At 39.9% G+C, this 20,274-nt stretch overlaps 1 protein-coding gene across 2 annotated transcripts; it reads left to right on the top strand.

Moving 5' to 3' along the window:
* The first annotated feature begins 3,236 nt into the window (after positions 1–3,236).
* On the top strand, positions 3,237–19,870 carry LOC130102824 (FERM domain-containing protein 6). 2 transcript variants are annotated; one of them, XM_056268876.1, is made up of 12 exons: positions 3,237–3,352; positions 3,666–3,753; positions 3,926–4,005; positions 10,204–10,262; positions 11,215–11,395; positions 11,507–11,662; positions 13,032–13,097; positions 15,682–15,750; positions 15,903–16,065; positions 16,371–16,511; positions 18,085–18,243; positions 19,837–19,870. In XM_056268876.1, the coding sequence occupies exons 1-12, from the start codon at positions 3,284–3,286 to the stop codon at positions 19,845–19,847; spliced, it is 1,242 nt and encodes a 413-aa protein (XP_056124851.1). In that variant the 5' UTR covers positions 3,237–3,283; the 3' UTR covers positions 19,848–19,870. The 2 variants fall into 2 exon arrangements, 1 of the variants encoding a protein (XP_056124851.1); XR_008809293.1 differs by lacking the exon at positions 19,837–19,870 and having other exon boundaries at positions 16,375–16,511; positions 18,085–18,157.
* The last annotated feature ends 404 nt before the right edge of the window (positions 19,871–20,274 follow it).

Consider the following 20,274-nt stretch of genomic DNA (forward strand, 5'->3'; position numbering starts at 1 on the left):
TTGAGAAATGTGAGCCATGAAATCGTGTCGGTTAGTTCATGTTTACTCGCGATTGGATGTCAATGAAGGATAGTTAGTTACAGCTATAATATTGTGTAATACAACAAACAATAGAACCATGTAATGGTTTTAGCAGGCCTGGAGGATCTTGAGGCCATCAACTAGGCGGGGAACGTTACTGGAAACAGAGCTTGAATGCTTCTGCTTGGCTGACCTTCACAAGATCTAATTTGTAATATTTGGAGGAGGTTCTATTGCTGCCAAGAATTTTTATTCCCCCCTCAGTTACTGGTATATTTTATTTTTGAGTTCAGATCCTCGGCAGCAAGTCTACTGTAGCGTGTGTGCATGTGTGCAATATGTCTGTAGTATGTGAATTAAACTGTATTTATGCCACAAATCTGTCTCAAAGCACAAAATAACCAGAATTCAGATAAAGGCATGTTGCCTTAATAACCACTTACTCAAAAAGTGCAATATTTTGTTGGCTGTAGTATGAATCGAAAGGTAAATGTTGAGGATACCCTGTACGGTCCCAATACTACAATTGTAATACAGTGTTTATTAGCTGCTGTTTCGAAAACCTTTTCTGCTGATTTATCATTTCCAACTTCGTTTGTCATGTGTTTTGCATTATCCCGAATATGATCGCATGCTTGTTTTGACAAGACGTTGAAAAGAACTCCTTTGTGCGTCAGCCTGTAGATGTTGCTACGCGATGGACCTGTTTTTACTGTGAAAGAATGTAGTTGGCAGACATACACGCATTACGTAGGCTACTGGGAGACTTTGAAATAAGATCCGGGGTTCCCATGGTCATGGAAAAATCTGGAAGTATCAAGGTATTTCAAGGCTGTGAGTTCCTGGGCTAGAAAAGTCGTGGAATTTTACATCAGTGCATATAAATTAATTAAATTAAATCTAAATGCTCAGTTTGGAACATGTAAAAATCCTAATCCTAAATAATAGAATATAGAAGCAAAATGTGTCACGTGAGAACTGCTCAAACTGCTGAATATATAATGGGTTTGAAGCGATATTGAAAATGTTTTTGAGATAACTGAATAAAAGCTGTGAAGGTTAGTTACATTTTAAAATGAAAACGCAAATTGTTTATTATACACAAGGCATTTTTGGTCAAAATAGTTGCTGTCTGTCGTTATGGCCTCAAACATTAAGGTTAAAATGGCAATACAACGGCTCTTCTGAATAGAATAATAGCTTACTTATTAAATATTGTGCAGTATATACTGGATACTACCTATTAATCATTTGGATTTATTCCACATTTTAAAACTGACCATCAGATTGCATAATAAATTAAAAAGATATTTTCAATTTTTAATCCTTGTAAAGGCAGTCTAATCCAATAAATCCAGAAATGTTAAAAATCACAGCTGATATTATTTACCATTCATTTGAAAGGCATTGTAAATGCATTGCATTGTGAGATGCAGTGCTCCACGCCATAAGCTCTTCTATATGATGCTCAATAGGTCATCTGGCTATCCTCTGCATACTATAGTGCTGCAATAGTAGGCCTAACAGTAGTAGTAGGACTAACAGTGCTATTCTGAATATAGCCAATGTTTTTGAGTCAAGGGAGGCAGAATAGATCAAGTATGTGATTCCTAACTCTTCTCTACAGTGTGTGAATGTGTTCAATATGCACTGAAGATTGTATTTTTGACTATAAACAGCCACATGCATTAATCTCTCCCAGACAGCAATAAGACATTTATCATATGTCCTCCCCACCACTGTCCATTAACGCTGTTGTCATATTACTCTCAGTCTCAACCCAACTGGATTGTTGGTAATTGCTCAACAATTTATTAAGAGATCCCATTTGTGCTGTGAACAATATAGATTTGAGGTGTTATTTTAAACCAGTCCCAGTCACATTTAATGTTCTGATATCAAATAATGTGTTTGTTTTCCTCAACATTTTTAAATCAGCTTTGTATATAATTTAGTTTCTATCCCACAGTTGTCTTGTGAGATGGGTGAGTTTACTAAATCAAACTCTGTTTGGTTGTCTTTTGGTTAACCTCTGGTGATTCTTAACAAAACGCTGTAAATCTGCAGACAGAATGCTGTTTATGAATGCCTTTATGCTGTACAACCGTTTTGTAATTTGGCATGTTTTCTGAGTGATGTGTCATTTAGTGCAAGGTTTCCCAAACTGGGGTTTATGAGTTGTCAAAAAGCTAATGAAATCATATAAATGTAAAAAAATAATAAAAGAAATCATTAAAAAAATTAGAATAGAATTTAAAAGAAAAAAAGAAAATGTTTGGGAATCCGTTTTAGTGCATAATGTTGGAGGGGAACAATAACATTGAGGTCATTCTCATTTTTCTGTGACGCATTTTCATGCACTGTTATGCACTATGAAATAAATGAATGTTAACAAATAGTGAACTTAGTTTTCTATGTCTGAGCAAAGTTACGTTTGATGATTTAATGCACAGACTTCACCATAACTAAATGTTGTGATCACACAATACTGTGCGGTGTAGATGCCATTGTTTTCTTAACATCTGACAGAAATTTCACATCTAAAGGCCCGGGTATTCTTCATTTCCCGCGTTCCACTCCGTCTCGCGCACAGTTGAGTCAAAGTATACTCTTTTGTCCGCGAGTGCAGAAAGACGCGTTCGGCGCGTGTGGGCTGTAGTGGACTTTGTTTTCAAGCGCCCAATGTAACGTCTGTCAGATAGTTTGAAGTCACATGCGCTGTTCTGAGTAGCACATCGTCCTCGCGTACACAAAAAAATGGCCTGCACGCGGACCCTCCTGATAACGAAAATTACATCATGCGGATCGACCAACGTTGAACGCGGATGGCCAAAATATACTTTGGGATTTATTGTCCTATTCTTAGTCCAAAACCCCAAGATCCATACAAGAATACCATCTATAGTCCTCATATTCTCATACTTCAATTATTATCATTATTATCCCCATAGTCTCGCTCCTTTCTCAAGCTGCGTAAAAAAGGTGTAAACCAGCATGAACTGATATGCTGGATTTAGTGGTCTCGTTGGCTAGTCTCCCAGACTGACGGAAACTCATAAAAACCCTCTAAAACCAGCCAGGCTAGGAGACCAGCTAAGACTTGCAAGCTAGTTTAAGCTTATTTTTTTCCAGCAATGAATAAACATGTAACATTAGACTTCTTTATATAAAAGGGAGGGCATTAAGGAGAGATAGACGAGACCTGCCCACGACAACAATAATTTAGAGACCACTAAAGGACCTCGTAGGGAGCACATCCACAATGAAGAACCAAAGCAGAGGTCTGAGTGTTATTCTGCCAAATAACACGAAACTAAACATGACTGTTGGGGTGAGTGTGTGAAAATGTTTTTATACTTTATCACAGAGATATTGAGATGAATATCTGACATGGAGTGCCGATTTAAGAGTTGCAGCCTCTTTTGTGTTTGTTAGAGTTACATTTTTTGCATGTGTCATTGATGTTGGATCTTGTTTAGCTTTTTCCATAAAACTGCACATGTTGTCTTTGTAATGAACATTAATTCAGATTTCAGTTATTCAAGTTACAGGCCTGCTTAAAAAACAGCCTAAGCTGTCTTTCTGGTTTATTTATGCTAGCCTATATGTAGTATGTCTTATTTTTTAGCATGTCTGTATTACAGCTTAAGGACAGAGTTCAAGATGTGTTCAACCAGGTGTCTGAGCTACTCGTCTCAGATCTTCATCTCTTTGGTCTGAGTGTTGTAAAGGGTATGTGGTTTCCTTCTGTTTGTTTGTGTATGTGAAACTGCTAACTGAGCCTTTTTTGTTTGTTTGAACGATTTGACTAAATGCTGAGCTAGACAAAAATCAAGGATGAAGGGAGTGACAGTTCTGTTTGTCTAAACCATATTGGTTCATCATTTTCTTTCCGTTTTACCAGACAATCAACCGCTTTTCCTAGATCTGGAGCAAAAATTGTCCTTGTACCTCCCAAAGTCCTGGAGAAAGAATACATCAAAGGTAATCAAGCACAAATAAATACTTTAATGCATTCTTCATTGTCATATGATCCTTCAGAAATTAGTCTAATAAGCTGTTTTGGTGTTACATTTTTATTTTTGTGGAAGCTGCCATACATTTCTTTTTAGGATTCTTTGATGAAGAGGAAGTTCAAAACAACATCATATATTTGAAATGGAAATCTTGTGTAACAATGTAAAAGTCTTCTACTGTAACTTTTGATCAATTTAATGCATCCTTGTTAAATTAAATTAATTAATTCATCCAATTAACCTATTTCTTTAAAAGTGCTGTATTTCTTTGAAATTCACCACTGAGTGTTTAAGTAAACACTGAAATGACTAGGTCTATAATTACAAACCCAAGGAGAGAATATTCAGCTCTTGAGTGGCTGGGAATTTTCTGGTTTGGGTGACATCACTATTGATGAGTAATAATGACTGTTTTAGAGTTAATATTCTGGTAAATTAGGGAGTTATTATCTAAAGACCATATCTGTTCTCGGTATGATGCATGTAGATGATTTTGTAGTAATATTTCATGTCAATATACAATGGTTACATATTGTTAAAACTAATCGTGGTATTGATATATTTGTAAAACTGGCGATTCTACACTCACCTAAAGGATTATTAGGAACACCTGTTAAATTTCTCATTAATGCAATTATCTAATCAAGAAGAAAGGTGATTTAAGCAATTTTGAGCGTGGCATGGTTGTCAGACGGGCCGTTCTGAGTATTTCACAATCTGCTCAGTTACTGGGATTTTCACGCACAACCATTTCTAGGGTTTACAAAGAATGGTGTGAAAAGGGAAAAACATCCAGCATGCGGCAGTCCTGTGGGCGAAAATGCCTTGTTGATGCTAGAGGTCAGAGGAGAATGGGCCGACTGATTCAAGCTGATAGAAGAGCAACTTTGACTGAAATAACCACTCGTTACAACCGAGGTATGCAGCAAAGCATTTGTGAAGCCACAACACGCACAACCTTGAGGCGGATGGGCTACAACAGCAGAAGACCCCACCGGGTACCACTCATCTGCACTACAAATAGGAAAAAGAGGCTACAATTTGCAAGAGCTTACCAAAATTGGACAGTTGAAGACTGGAAAAATTATGCCTGGTCTGATGAGTCTCGATTTCTGTTGAGACATTCAGATGGTAGAGTCAGAATTTGGCGTAAACAGAATGAGAACATGGATCCATCATGCCTTGTTACCACTGTGCAGGCTGCTGGTGGTGGTGTAATGGTGTGGGGGATGTTTTCTTGGCACACTTTAGGCCCCTTAGTGCCAATTGGGCATCGTTTAAATGCCTCGGCCTACCTGAGCATTGTTTCTGACCATGCCCATCCCTTTATGGCCACCATGTACCCATCCTCTGATGGCTACTTCCAGCAGGATAATGCACCATGTCACAAAGCTCGAATCATTTCAGATTGGTTTCTTGAACATGACAATGAGTTCACTGTACTAAAATGGCCCCCACAGTCAGCAGATCTCAACCCAATAGAGCATCTTTGGGATGTGGTGGAACGGGAGCTTCGTTCCCTGGATGTGCATTCCACAAATCTCCATCAACTGCAAGATGCTATCCTATCAATATGGGCCAACATTTCTAAAGAATGCTTTCAGCACCTTGTTGAATCAATTCCACGTAGAATTGAGGCAGTTCTGAAGGCGAAAGGGGGTCAAACACGGTATTAGTATGGTGTTCCTAATAATCCTTTAGGTGAGTGTATAGAACAGTGGCAAGGAAAACGTACTCGGTTACTAACGTAACCTCGATTCCCTGAGAGTAAGGGAACTAGTATTGCGTAGCTAATACGCAGTGGCGAACTCTTTTCCTCGAGAAATATTGAAGCTAATAATTTAAAACGCAGTGCAGCTGCAAAGTGAACACAGTAGAGCGTCTAGCTCGCCCATTGGCGGTGCTGCGGCAACTGCATATCCTATGGCCAAGCGCCTCTGATGTGCGACCCAATCAAGTGGCCTAAATGGGCGTGGCTTAAGCCTATAAAGAGTGCCCATTTTGGCCATCTATCAGGTTTAAATCGACTGAAGCGACAAATCCTGACAGATTGCAATAGTGAGGCAGGCTACTTAATACTCGTTCCCTTACTCTTAGGAAACCGAGGTTATGTTAGTAACCGAGTACGTTCCCTTTCGAGAACGGTCACTTCGTATTGCGTAGTTAATACGCAGTGGGGACGCAATGTAAAACGCCGCACCATTAGCAACTGGCTGCATCCAACTGGAGCCTAGGGAAGCACCCCGAGGCTCACAGAACAAGTCATAAAAAAACAAAACAATATAAGTGACAGTAACCGGCCCTGAGTCGGGTTTCATGAATAAGGGGCTGGGGCTCACTTATAGTAATAGTCCTAGGACAACTTGTGCTTATGGACAGTAACATGTTATACTGATAACATGTTATACTGATAACAAGACCGGACACCGTCGGGTCTAATTATCATACTGAGAGGACCCGGGCCTGCAGGCAAGGTCTCTCCAGGTTATAGAATCTAACAAATGTAGACGGCGAGGACCAACCGGCCGCCGCACAAATGCCATGAATTGGCACACCACTGTACCAAGCCCACGAAGAGGCCATACCTCTCGTAGAGTGGGCTCTAGTGCTGATGGGACAAACCTCCTGGCTCATTTGAGGAAACAAACGATGAGGTAGTTTCTCCCTAGTGATTGGCCAGCCACAGGAGCATGGTAAGCTGCTATGGCTGCCACATACACTTTGAGCGTGGATGGGGAGCGACCCGCATCCATGGGGATGGGGATTGCCTAGAGCTCCCCATCCACGCTCAAAGTGTATGTGGCAGCCATAGCAGCAAGAAGGAGAGTACCACTGACACTTCGCATGACTGCGGCTCGAGGTTTCTGGCTGAGCAGCAGCCAGTGAATACTGACCATTTCAGAGCATAGAGGCGCCTAGTAGATGGTGCTCTAGCCTCAGTGATGTTATTCAAGACCTTTTCTGGGAGGTCCCAGAATATGCGTTTAGGGGCCACACATGGAGGGCCCATACGTTGGGGGCGAGGGTGCCAAATCGTCCCGTTCTCCTGTGTGAGGAGAACCTTTCTCATTGGCACTGGCCAGGGAACAATGTCCATCATCTGCGCCAATTCTGGAAACCACGCCTGGGTTTTCCAGAGGGGGGCTACTAGGAGGACTAAGCATCCGCTCTCCTTGATCCGTCTGATGACCTGAGGGATCATAGAGACCGACGGGAACGCATATAGAGGGCGTCTGGGGCAGCGCGTCCCTGTTCTTCGAAAAGAATGCTGCGCAATGAGTGTTGTTTTTCCAAGCGAAGAGGTCGACCTCCGCCTTGCCGAATACACTCCATATCAGACGAACCGTCTGTGGGTTGAGAGACCACTCGCCTGGGGGATTGTTGTCTCAAGATAGCATGTCTGCACTAGGAGTGTAAATATTAATCGATTCGTATCGATGCATCGATTATACAGCCGACGATTTGATGCATCGATGCGTCCGCAAGAGTATCGATTATGTGTTTGTTTTGCCGGCTGTCTATTTTCAGCATCCGCTCATATGCGTACAAACAATTGTTGTTATGTGCTGGGCTAACGTTAGTTAGTCACCGAACTAAACTGCCAGTGTGAATGCACCCTCAGTCACTTAGTTGGCGAATTCCAAGCTAGCAGTTACTAATGTAAACAAACAGGCGCTAACGTGTACAAAAGGCTACTTCAACAGCTTACTTGAAAAGTCTAGGGTGCTTTCACACCAACTCGGAACGGAACGGGCACGGTTCGCATGAAAAATCGCTAATTATGTAAACGCTGTCTGTCATGCGGACCCGGGTGCGCACTGGGGTACCAAACCCGAGACTGCCTGGAGGAGGTGCGCTGAGTTCGGTTGCACTCGAACCGTGCCGCGGCTCGCGTGAATGTGAAAGCATCACGGACTCGGGTGCGCACTTGTTAAGGAAGTAAGTGACCTGCGCATGCTTTTTAGCTGATCATGATGTATTTAGTTAAATAAAACGCATGTAAGGTATGATAGTGTTGATAATTTACCTTGGATAAGAGCGAGAGTGAGTCTGTATTCGCACACACATAGCACGTGGACTCAGGGCAACAAATTAATGGAAATCCACTGTCTCCTGCGTTTGCAATCAGCAAAAAGCCAAATGCGACACACAGTAAACAGGTGTTGTTCACTCAGCTGTGCATAATAGCACCAAATAAAAAAATTAAAAACCCAATATATTGACCCGCGTTCTGTTTTCTATCATGCGTCGTGCACGTTTGCGATGACGTAAGATGCACGGAAACGCACCAGGATTCGATAGTATCAAGTTTAGAACTGTATGCAGTAACTGTTATATTTGCTGTTCTATTTGCAGGGCATTGAGCACAACATACACATTATGTGAATAGAATACTGTTCCTCTATTCTCAATAAAAGGCCAATTATAAACATTTTCGTTGATTTATTTGAAACTTAATAGATATCATGTAAAATTATCGATTATTGAATCGTATCGAATCGAATCGAATCGTATCGCGGGGAATTCTGAAGTATCGAAAATAATCGAATCGTTGGCTTAAGAAATCGGTATCGTATCGAATCGTCATGTAGGCTCCGATTTACACCCCTAGTCTGCACCCAAATTCGATTCCCGGGACATGAGCAGCTCTCAGAGAGCGCAGTACCAGGTACCAGTTCTGGGCTTTCCAGGGAACCAGAGCTCTGATGCAGCGCTGGTTCACCATAATGTGTAGGCGTCTTGACCGCCACGCATGGGCTTGCATCCGGCGCTTTAGCCAGTGCTGATGGGGGCGCACATGCAGTAATTCTAGCTGGAGTACTGACGATGCAGTGGCCATGAGACCGAGAAGCCTCTAAAACTTCCTGAGGGGTGTGCGTGCACCTACCCTGAAGGAGGTTATCAGCTGTTGGATAGAGAGAGTGCGCTCTGGTGTTAGCCGCACTCTCATCATTGTAGAGTCGATAACTGTGCCCAGAAAGATTACGTTCTGGCTGGGTAACAGTTTGCTTTTGGAAAAATTTATCCTGAGCCCCAGGCATTCCAAGTGGCTGAGTAGCATGGATCTGTGTGTCAATAATTCGGTCTTTGACTGAGACATAATGAGCCAATCGTCAAGATAAATCAGCACGTGCACTCCCTGTTGTCTCAGGGGAGAAAGTGCTGTGTCCATGCACTTCGTGAAAGTACGAGGTGCTAGGGACCGATCGAACGGTAGGACCGTGTATTGATAAACCTGCCCCTCAAAGGCGAATCTCAAGAATGGCCTGTGATTGGGCGTTATTTGAATGTGAAAGTAAGCATCTTTCAGATCCACCGTTAAGAAACCAATCCCGTGCCCGTCATCTTCGTGTAGAAGTGATCTGCATGAGGTGCATGAAGAGCGAGGGATTTGTAACAACGCTCGTTGAAATTTCTCTTTTAGAACTGAGTGTCGCAGCGTCGAACACAACAGTAGCAGTAAAAAGGATATTATAGCGTTTTTCGCCGGATGGCCACAGGAGAGCAGGGACAAAAGAGAACGGCTTCGATGTGAGTTGAAGGCGCTGTCTGCTCTTTGCAAGGGCTCGCTCTAGCTGTCTAGCTTGTTTCCACGGCGAAGGCTTCAGAGGAGTCAGAGACGTGAAGTGTCGCTTAAGGAGAGAAAATCTGGTAGATCGCCAAAATGGGCACTCTTTATAGGCTTAAGCCACGCCCATTTAGGCGCGCTCTGACATGTTAAGCACCAAGTCACTAGATTGGGTCACGCATCAGAGGCGCTTGGCCATAGGATGTGCAGTTGCCGCAGCACAGCCAATGAGCTTGACACTCTGCTTTGTTCGCTGTGCAGCTGCACTGCGTTTTAAATTATAAGCCTCAATATTTCTCGAAGAAAAGAGTTCCCCACTGCGTATTAGCTACGCAATGCGAAGTGACCGTTCTCGAAAGGGAACTAACTTTACCATGCTCCGAGGGCCCTCTAGTGGTCGGGAGCATTCCCGTTGTGTTGTGGGTTTATTTTGTTGTGTTGTGGCTTGTTTCCGTTGTGTTGTGGCTTGATTTCGCTGTTGTGAACTTATGTTTACTTTTTAAATTTAGTGTTGTGCACTACTTGGCCACCGTACACTAGAGATGTAAAATGCATCCTTATGAAGATTTTTATTCATTCATGTATTTACTTTCAAAGGAGGAAGTTGTTCTCTCTCTGAAAGTGCAGTACTTTGTAGAAAATGCTCAACTAATTGTGTAAGTACTTTTTTTCCCGCCTTGATGTGATTTCCTTATCCATCATTTTGCCCTTCTACTTCTAGGATATTGTTTCCAATGATATGTCACCTTTCTTTGTGTCACTTTGTGTTAATACATTTTTCAAAACATTAGCACAAAAATTGTATTTATGCATCGGTTATGGAACGTTTTTTTTTTCTGAAATGTTTTAGTTGGATGTTTTAAACTGTACAGATTGTTTCAGAATGTTCAAGGAATGTTCAAAAGTAACTTTCCCATATGTTTGCAGAATGATAAAATGGAATTAACTTTAATTTCTTCAATTTCATTTAACCTTAATGTTTGCATAACCAAGAACAAAAAAGTTTTTAAAGCATTTAAAAAACTGGCCAGTAAGTGTTCATCCTGAAATATTGCGTAAAAGTTATTCTCACATTTACCTTATAAAAATCAGTATCGATTTTACAGCAAAAAAGCACATTCCATGACCTGAAGTTTTTTTTTTTGGAATTATACTAAAAGGTCCTTTACTTGCTAAAAAAAGTACAAACTATCAATTAGATGACAGAAAGTATGTAGTAGATTGTGTTTAACAGGTTTTTCAGTTTTGATCCTGTTGATAATTTGAAGCCTTAGACATTTGCGTATTAAATATCATGCAGTAGGCTTTATAGGGTTAATATCCCACTAATTAAGCAGCCACTCGCCAAATAAATGAATAATAAATACATGCATGCATACATAAATACATGTACATGAAGTACTGGTTTCACTTTACAATACATTTTTTTATCTTGGTTAATGTTAATTTCTATTCTACAATTAACATCAGTTAATGTATTATGAGCAAAGATGAATAAACAATGAACAATACTATCTCTATCTCTATGATACCTATGCATTAACCACTGTTTAACTGTGTAAAACTGTTTTAAGTGTCTGTTTTAAACTGCTTGTTTCATTCTCAAAGAAACAATGAAGCCCGTCAGCTGTATTATGCTGAACTTAAAGAGAGAGTTTTGAGATCTGAGTGCTTTGAGCAAGAAGGATTATACTTTCAGCTGGCTGCATACGCCCTGCAAGCTGACCTGGGAGACTACGAAGAACCAAACTTTGCATACTTCAGCCCACTGGGCTTTTTCCCTTTTTGGGTGAGGGTTTTTCAATTTGCTGGTTTAAATTTTGGGGGCTGAAAAAAACTTGTTCTTATTCTGCACAAACTGTTGTTAAATCTAATGCTGTTTTTATTGTGACACTGACAGATCATACAGAAGCGTGGGAATGATTATATCCTGAAGCACATCCCAACCCTGCATATGGAGCTTAAGGGAATGTCATCCAGCAAGGCTTCCTTACATTTCATGCAAGAAGCATTGACCTTGAGTGATGTGCCCATCACCATCTATAGAATGTTCAAAGTTAGTGACTTTTTTAGCACAAGTCCACTGTTCAGAAGTGTTGTAATAATCAAGGCCAGGCCAGACTAGACTAGACTGGAGTCATGAGTCCAAGACCACATTTTCAAGTGCACTCGGACTTGATTAGTCATAGAAAACATGGTCTTGGACTCAAACTTGATACTACAACTCTGGTATTCAGTCAAATGTAATTCCTGAACTTGAATTGAGGTATGCAAACAGAAAACAGAATTGAAATTAAGGAAATAGTATTAAACCGATTTCATCTGAATTCAAAGATATGAAGGAATTCATATACATTTAAACAGAAAAGCAAAGTTTATCTTTGGTTTGACAAAATATATTTTATATTATATTCTAAATATATTTAATAATTTCATAATATTTAATAAATAGACTTTTACTGACCAAAGTGGAAGAAAACTTAGTTTAGTCACAAAGATTAGGGTCCAATTATCACTATAACTATTAACTACAACTTTAGCCTCAACAAACTCCTAATTACTGCTTATTAATAGTTAGTAAGGTGGTTGTTAAATTTAAGTATTGGGTAGGATTAAGGGATGTAGAATATGATCATGCAGAATAAGGAATTAATATGTGCTTTATAAGTACTAATTAACAAAATTCAGAACTGAAGGATTGGATGCTTTTGTCAATACTCTAAATGTCACTACTCTAAAAATTATTACACTAAATGTCACTACAGACATTTTGTGGGTGCTTAAACGTCATCACATCACACAGATAAACTACTGTACTCACAAGTCTCCTTTTACAACCTCACTGTGTTTATAATCGCGTTCTTGCAAACTATTTTAACTCAAACTAAAAAAAGTCAAATAGTCGTTGGAAGCTAAATGGTGGTGACGTTGAGGTCAATTGAGGTTCAATTGTGAAGATTATCTTGATAAGCAAAGCTTTTGCCCAACCCTGATTCAAACATCCGTCTTACCAATGTTTATCATGTTTCACTGATAAGATTCTCTGTTTCTGTCAGTTTCAGACACACTCTCTCTTTCTTTCCATTTCTGCCCCTCATCTCTGTCCCTGCTGTCTCAGGACCGCAATTAAGTCTCCTTTTACAACCTCACTGTGTTTATAATCGCGTTCTTGCAAACTATTTTAACTCAAACTAAAAAAAGTCAAATAGTCGTTGGAAGCTAAATGGTGGTGACGTTGAGGTCAATTGAGGTTCAATTGTGAAGATTATCTTGATAAGCAAAGCTTTTGCCCAACCCTGATTCAAACATCCGTCTTACCAATGTTTATCATGTTTCACTGATAAGATTCTCTGTTTCTGTCAGTTTCAGACACACTCTCTCTTTCTTTCCATTTCTGCCCCTCATCTCTGTCCCTGCTGTCTCAGGAAAAGAATAAAGCACAAGGTTGTATCCTCATAGGCTTGGCTTCTGGAGGACTGCAGATCTCTGAGGTAAGTCACATTCAGTGTTGAAGGTATTGCATTACAAGTAACGCGAGTTACATAATCGATTACTTTTTTCAAGTAACTGTAAATGAATGCATTATTTTAAATTAAATTAACGTAAGAAACTTTGTTTTCCCAATAAAGCTGCAGTAGGGAGTTTTGAGAAAACGTTGACTTAGCCTGAAAATTTGAACAAGCACAACTTACAGGTCCCACCCCCTTGCTCTCTGCTGCGCTACAGCCCTCCCTCCACAGCTCGTCCTCCACAGCGGAGCCTGTCGTGAACGCGCAGGCTAGTAAACAGGGCCACCGATAACAGCGGATAAAAAGTTATATGGCACATTCACTAATAGGGACTAAACGTCAATAATATGCTTGACATTGACTATGGCCTGCCCATACTTTGACTACAAACTTGGTCCTCAAATCATTATGTATTTTGCAATAGCCTAATGTAACTTTATAACGTTGCACTCTTTCTACACTCACCGGCCACTTTATTAGGTACACCTGTCCAACTGCTCGTTAACACTTAATTTCTAAGCAGCCAATCACATGGCGGCAACTCAGTGCATTTAGGCATGTAGACATGGTCAAGACAATCTCCTGCAGTTCAAACCGAGCATCAGTATGGGGAAGAAAGTTGATTTGAGTGACTTTGAACGTGGCATGATTGTTGGTGTCAGAAGGGCTGGTCTGAGTATTTCAGAAACTGCTAATCTACTGGGATTTTCACGCACAACCATCTCTAGGGTTTACAGAGAATGGTCCGAAAAAGAAAAAACATCCAGTGAGCGGCAGTTCTGTGAGCGGAAATGCCTTGTTGATGCCAGAGGTCAGAGGAGAATGGCCAGACTGGTTCGAGCTGATAGAAGGGCAACAGTGACTGAAATAACCACTCGTTACAACCGAGGTATGCAGCAAAGCATTTGTGAAGCCACAACACGCACAACCTTGAGGCGGATGGGCTACAACAGCAGAAGACTCCACCGGGTACCACTCATCTCCACTACAAATAGGAAAAAGAGGCTACAATTTGCAAGAGCTCACCAAAATTGAACAGTTGAAGACTGGAAAAATGTTGCCTGGTCTGATGAGTCTCGATTTCTGTTGAGACATTCAGATGTTACAGTCAGAATTTGGCGTAAACAGAATGAGAACATGGAACCATCATGCCTTGTTACCACTGTGCAGGCTGGTGGTGGTGGTGTAATGGTGTGGGGGATGTTTTCCTGGCACACTTTAGGCCCCTTAGTGCCAATTGGGCATCGTTTAAATGCCACGGCCTACCTGAGCATTGTTTCTGACCATGTCCATCCCTTTATGGCCACCATGTACCCATCCTCTGATGGCTACTTCCACCATGTCACAAAGCTCTAATCATTTCAAATTGGTTTCTTGAACATGACAATGAGTTCACTGTACTAAAATGGCCTCCACAGTCACCAGATCTCAACCCAATAGAGCATCTTTGGGATGTGGTGGAACGGGAGATTCGCATCATGGATGTGCAGCCGACAAATCTGCGGCAACTGTGTGATGCCATCATGTCAATATGGACCAAACTCCCTGAGGAATGCTTCCAGCACCTTGTTGAATCTATGCCACGAAGAATTGAGGCAGTTCTGAAGGCAAAAGGGGGTCCAACCCGTTACTAGCATGGGGTACCTAATAAAGTGGCCGGTGAGTGTATAAGTTATAAATAGCTAGTAAGATAACGTTAATATAACGGTAACTAACGTTACAGTATGTAAGTAATTATTCTAGCGATATATAATGCTAGATAAAGTGTGCTAGTACATTATTTCAGCAACATGACAAGCCAGTGAATTAGCAGGTTTCAATTGTTGCTTAGCAGAGTGCGTGACATTTTATCTACATGTTATGCGGCTAGAGTTTTGACACCGAATCAATGGGCTCTGTGTAATTCTTTCTTTTTCGCTTGTTTATCGTCATCAGTCTTTTTCCTTTTACCTCTTTGTTTTATGAGCAGGTGTCACTCGAGAATTGGCAGTTTAGGTTGTTTCTCCGTCATAAGCACAGCTGCAGCACGCCGGCAATCTTGAGTTTGAACGACGGCTCGCGCTGTGCAAGAGAGGGGTGTGATCAGCGCGTACACGAGCGTGATTGACACTGCTAAGACACTCCTCTCGGCTCTGATTGGTTGTTTCTGACCGGGAGCGTGTATTTCTTGCAAATGGCAATAGGACCACTGGGAGGTGCCAGAGGAGCTTGATTTTTACACAGATTATCTGTCTCATATTCTGTCTCATATTCGACAGTTTTAGCAAATACATTTTTTCAAAAGTTACCTACAGCAGCTTTGATTGACTGACGCTTTAATTTAACTTTCCCCAACACTGGATACATCATTCATGCCACCCGTATGGAACTGGACAGACTAATCATATTCTATCCATAAATGTTACGTTTTCTATAAAACCAGCACCAACCAGTATAAAATGACCTAGAACAGAATAGAAATTCATGTGAGTCTAATCCAGTCTTTTCTGTAGGGTTGATTAAGGATTCCTCAAAGCATACATATACGTCCCCCTTTACAGATGTGTGTCTTGTTTTTACTCTCCAGATGCTGAATGGAAAACAACAGTTTCTATATGATATGCCATGGTCAGACATTCATTCCATTACGTTTCAGGTGATCATTGCATTGGTACGGTTTACAAATTCAACAATCACTTGTGAGTGACATAAGAACATCCTTCCGAGGAACCACATTTTATTCACAATGTTCTACAGTACGTCTGTTTTGCAGTTTAAGAATGAGTTGTCTTCTTGGTTGCACTACAGGGCAGGAAGTTTGACATTCGAGCTGATGGCTTACGTGATCAAAAGATGGTGTTCTATAGTTTTTCTGTCCTTCATGCCATAAACCTGCTCAAGCACATAAGCAACAGTCACCGGCTGCATCTGAACACAAAGCCCTTGGTCATGCGGCTCAAGGAAAAAAACGGTCAGTCCAAAAGAACAACAAAGCTGTGGAAGAGGATGGTGCAGAGCAAAAAGATTCAGCATCTGTTGTGGTCGACTGTCTACTAAGCTTCCTGTTTTCTTACCTACACATTTAAAAAAACAATAATAATAACTGCTGTAAAAGTAATGATGATTGTTTGTGCATGTAAATAGTGATAATGTACACAACTATACTGTAAATTGTTAACTTTATTATTATTCCTTTGTTTATTTGAATATTTTACATAACTAGACATATGTTTTACACACACTCTGGTTTTGAATGTGAGTCCTGCCTGTGTTTAGATAGAGGGACACACAGAGAGATGTACATCACAGATGGAGCTGATCTGGACATGGAGGACAGCGAAGATGAGCTTCCACCAATGAAATTCCTCTTAGACCAGAAGCGAACCACTGGCACCACTGAATGTACAAATGTCAAAGGTAAAGAATGAGAATGATGTAATTTCCCCATTGATAGCAGAATCACATGGACTTAGAGTTAGTTTGTTTTAGAGGCTGGACAAAACAATTTGGGAGTGGTTTGACTGCGGAGCCATTTTTGTATGTCTGATGTGAGAAGCCAAATTGTGAAACCATAAAATATGTCCTAAATATGCTTCTTTTGTACAATACATGTTGCATGTATCAATATTAACTTGATATTTCACAAACCATGAAAATTAGTTATTTACACAGGAGCATAAAATATAATAAGAATCTAGATGTCACCTTACCTCAACAGGAGCACAGTAACGGTCTACCACAGTAACCACTGCCGTATGCCTCTTGCAAAAAAACAGACGTGAAACTATGGAAAATAATGCCAAATGTTTTTTCAAACAAAAAAGCTTCTTGAATTGCACTACTTGAAAAAATATCCATTGCATTAACCGTGCTTGCATTTTAATGCTTTGTATTTTTAGGGCCTGCATTTGGCTGAAATTCAACATGGTCGTATATTTAAGCTGTGAATATTTAAATTCAATACATTTTACACACATTTTCATTTTTTAAAAATTCAACAATCCATATTCACATTTCAGATTTCACTTCCAAAATATTAATTCTGTTTAAAAATACAACTTATAATATCCGACAGTCAAATTACGGCCCATTTCATTTCGCTTTAAAATATCGCTTCCACAAATTCAGTGGTTCAAATTCAACATTTCACATCTGGGAACTGCAGGAATAGCAGTTGAGTACTGATTCATAATCTCCATCTGCTGTTAGTGTGCTCACCAGCAGGTGGTGCAAGCACGTGTTGACAAAGACCAAATAAAGCGAAATAAAATGGACCGAAAATTGCCTGTCGAATATTATAGCCTATAGGTTGAATTTTTAATGAGAATGAATATTTTGAAAGTGAAATCTGAAAGGTAAATATGGATTGTTTAATTTTTAACAAGGAAAATGTGTGTGAAATGTTTTGAATTGAAATATTTAGTTTAAATATAGGCTTCAACCATGTTGAATTTCAGCCCATTAAAATGCAAGCATGGTTAATCCAATGCATTATTTATTTTTTTCGATTAGTGCAATTCAACAAGCTTTTTTGTTTCAAAAACATTTGGCATTATTTTACTTCCCTTTTTACTTAGTCAGCTTGAAATCCCCCTTGTCCTGGACTCATAAACACACCCTCTTCCCACCATTTTCAGACCTTATATCACAATGTCAGGTCAGGTCACCACAGTGACCTCTTTATTCAGTCAGCCACAGGGTTTTTTTTTTTTGCAGGTTTTTTTTATCCTCCTCTTTATCCCAAACGAGATTTAAATCTTAAAGTAATGGAGCAATACAATTAAAGTTCCTCTAGTTTCTGATGGATTTTTGCTTCTCAAATAATTGATCTTGATATAAGGATGTTTAAAAATGTAATGGAAAATACGACACAAAAATATATACTAATAAGGACCACTTGACCTTTGAATAACGGTCACTACTGTTTGTGACTTCAAGATGAATGTCTAAGAACCATTTATTAATGTCCTTATTTGTGTTATATGTGCAGATAGGGATGTTTCAATGGGCCCTTGTGGCTTAGAGATGAGTGTTGATGAGCCAGAAGAAATGTTTGTAGATGACCCTGAAGACATCCTGCGTTTAGTAGAGCTGGTGGAGGGTGTATCTGTGGATGGTCCTTTACTTCTGCCAATTTCTTACTGGAAAGGTGAGACCAGGATGTGGTATTATGACACGTAAATGTAGCTTCTTAAATGTCACATACACGGTTTCAATAGGGTCAGTAACATTTAACAAAATATATATATATTACTTTTATTCAGCAAGGATGCATCAAAATGATAGTACATCCATTTATAATGTTATATATTTTTTTCAAATACATGCTGCTCTTTTCAATTTTCTATTCATTAAAAATACTACAATTTTTATTTATCACGGTTTTCCACAAAAATATTAAGCCGGACAACCGTTTTTAAGATTGATAACAATAAGAAATGTTACCTGAGCGCAAAATCAGCATATTAGAATGATTTCTAAAGGATCATGTGAAACTGAAGACTGTTGAAACTTTAGCTTTGCCATCACAGGAATAAAATGCATTTTAAAACAAACCTTTGAGTGGAAGTATACATTAATTATTTCCATCCTGTAACATGGTGAAATGAATCAATCAGTTAACTTCAGTTAAAGGGACACTATGCAGCTTTTTTAGCTTAACTGAACAGCTTCAGAGTTATTGAAATGGTTATATAACTTCTTTCGGGTTGAATGGTGGGCGTCTCGACCCCCCCTGGTGCCTGTGAGCGCAAAAATCTCACTTGCAACTTCGGTGCGGCGGGCCGCGTCAGGAAGTATCGCGTGATATCAGCTCTCGCGATGTAACATATTCCTTTACGGCAACTCACACATACACACAGGAACAAGGTATAGATGGATGGAGTTTGTCACACTATCGTCATGGCTGAGCCGGCATATAAGATGCAGAAAGCTAGGAAAGCATTGTCGGAGGAACAGAGAAAGAGGAAACGGCAGACTGACCGAGCGAGGAGTCGGACACGAGCATAGGCATAATTTGCAGGTGTGTTATGTCCCCATTGAAACTTCTCGCGGCACGGATGTACCATTACAAACAAATAAAACATCTCCAGGTAACTCTAGTAGAGCACTCATTTCGTTCGTTTGTTAAATAAGAGGCGATCTGAAATGTGTTATTTTTTAAATCAAGTGACCAAAGTGCTCGTTGCCTCTGCGATCAGTGGTGCAGATAAGTTACAGTGCTCTGTTGTGACGCGCGCCTGAATCCGTTGCGGGGACTGAGAGACTCTCTATATTTTGTGATGGTGAAATCACAAAATCTAATGCACAAAAAACATATCCCTGCTTGAAATACAACCACTAATAAACAATCGGTTTTGATGAGGAAAATAAACTATACTACTAGTAGCCTACCGATTAGAACCCAGAACCTCTGACACACTTGGCAAAAGTTCTGCCTCTGGACCATTAAAATTGTCGGATCTATGTATTTAATCACGTGAAAATTCTCACCACTAACAACATATATTATATCTCATTAAACGACAAATTAAACACAATGTAGCCTACTATTGTATACTGTGAGTGGTATTTACGACAGTAACGTTAAATTCAAGTACTCCACAGTAACTCTAGGGGTCGCTGTTTGACAAAAACGGGATTTCTGCATAATGCCCCTTTAACAGATGCACTTGTTAATATGTTTCACAGCTTAGGGAATGAAGGACGCTGAGTAAAATGTATTTCCTGTCTTTATCTGCAGGTCACATTTAGGCATTTGCTTATGATCAGTGCTATCGCTATCCAGGAAGTGGCCTCAAGAGCAACGAAAAGGCACACAGCTTTGGAGATTCTCTTTGTACATGCTATGATTTAAAATGATTATATAATTTTAAATACAGGCTCAACTTATACATTGGGTACCCTAGCACATATTGTATAACTTTGAGCTTTACTAATAAAACTAACCGTGCACATAAGTATTGCAATACATTTGGAGGAAGTTACACCTTAAATATATTTTAAAGAGTGACCTTTTGTTGGGAATTTCCCAAGAATTCCAAATAAGAACATGCATAGACCATAAGGACATAGTTGAGTGAGAAGAAAAGTAAAAAAAAGAAAAGAAAACATTTACTTGTTGATTGTGCTGTTGTACTTGGTTTATATCCTGTGAGTCATCAGTGGTTTGTACTGTGCA

This window comes from Rhinichthys klamathensis, unplaced genomic scaffold (assembly GCF_029890125.1).
Source record: "Rhinichthys klamathensis goyatoka isolate OS25496 unplaced genomic scaffold, OSU_Roscu_1.1 h1tg000277l_1, whole genome shotgun sequence".
In the NCBI taxonomy this organism is placed as follows: domain Eukaryota; kingdom Metazoa; phylum Chordata; class Actinopteri; order Cypriniformes; family Leuciscidae; genus Rhinichthys; species Rhinichthys klamathensis.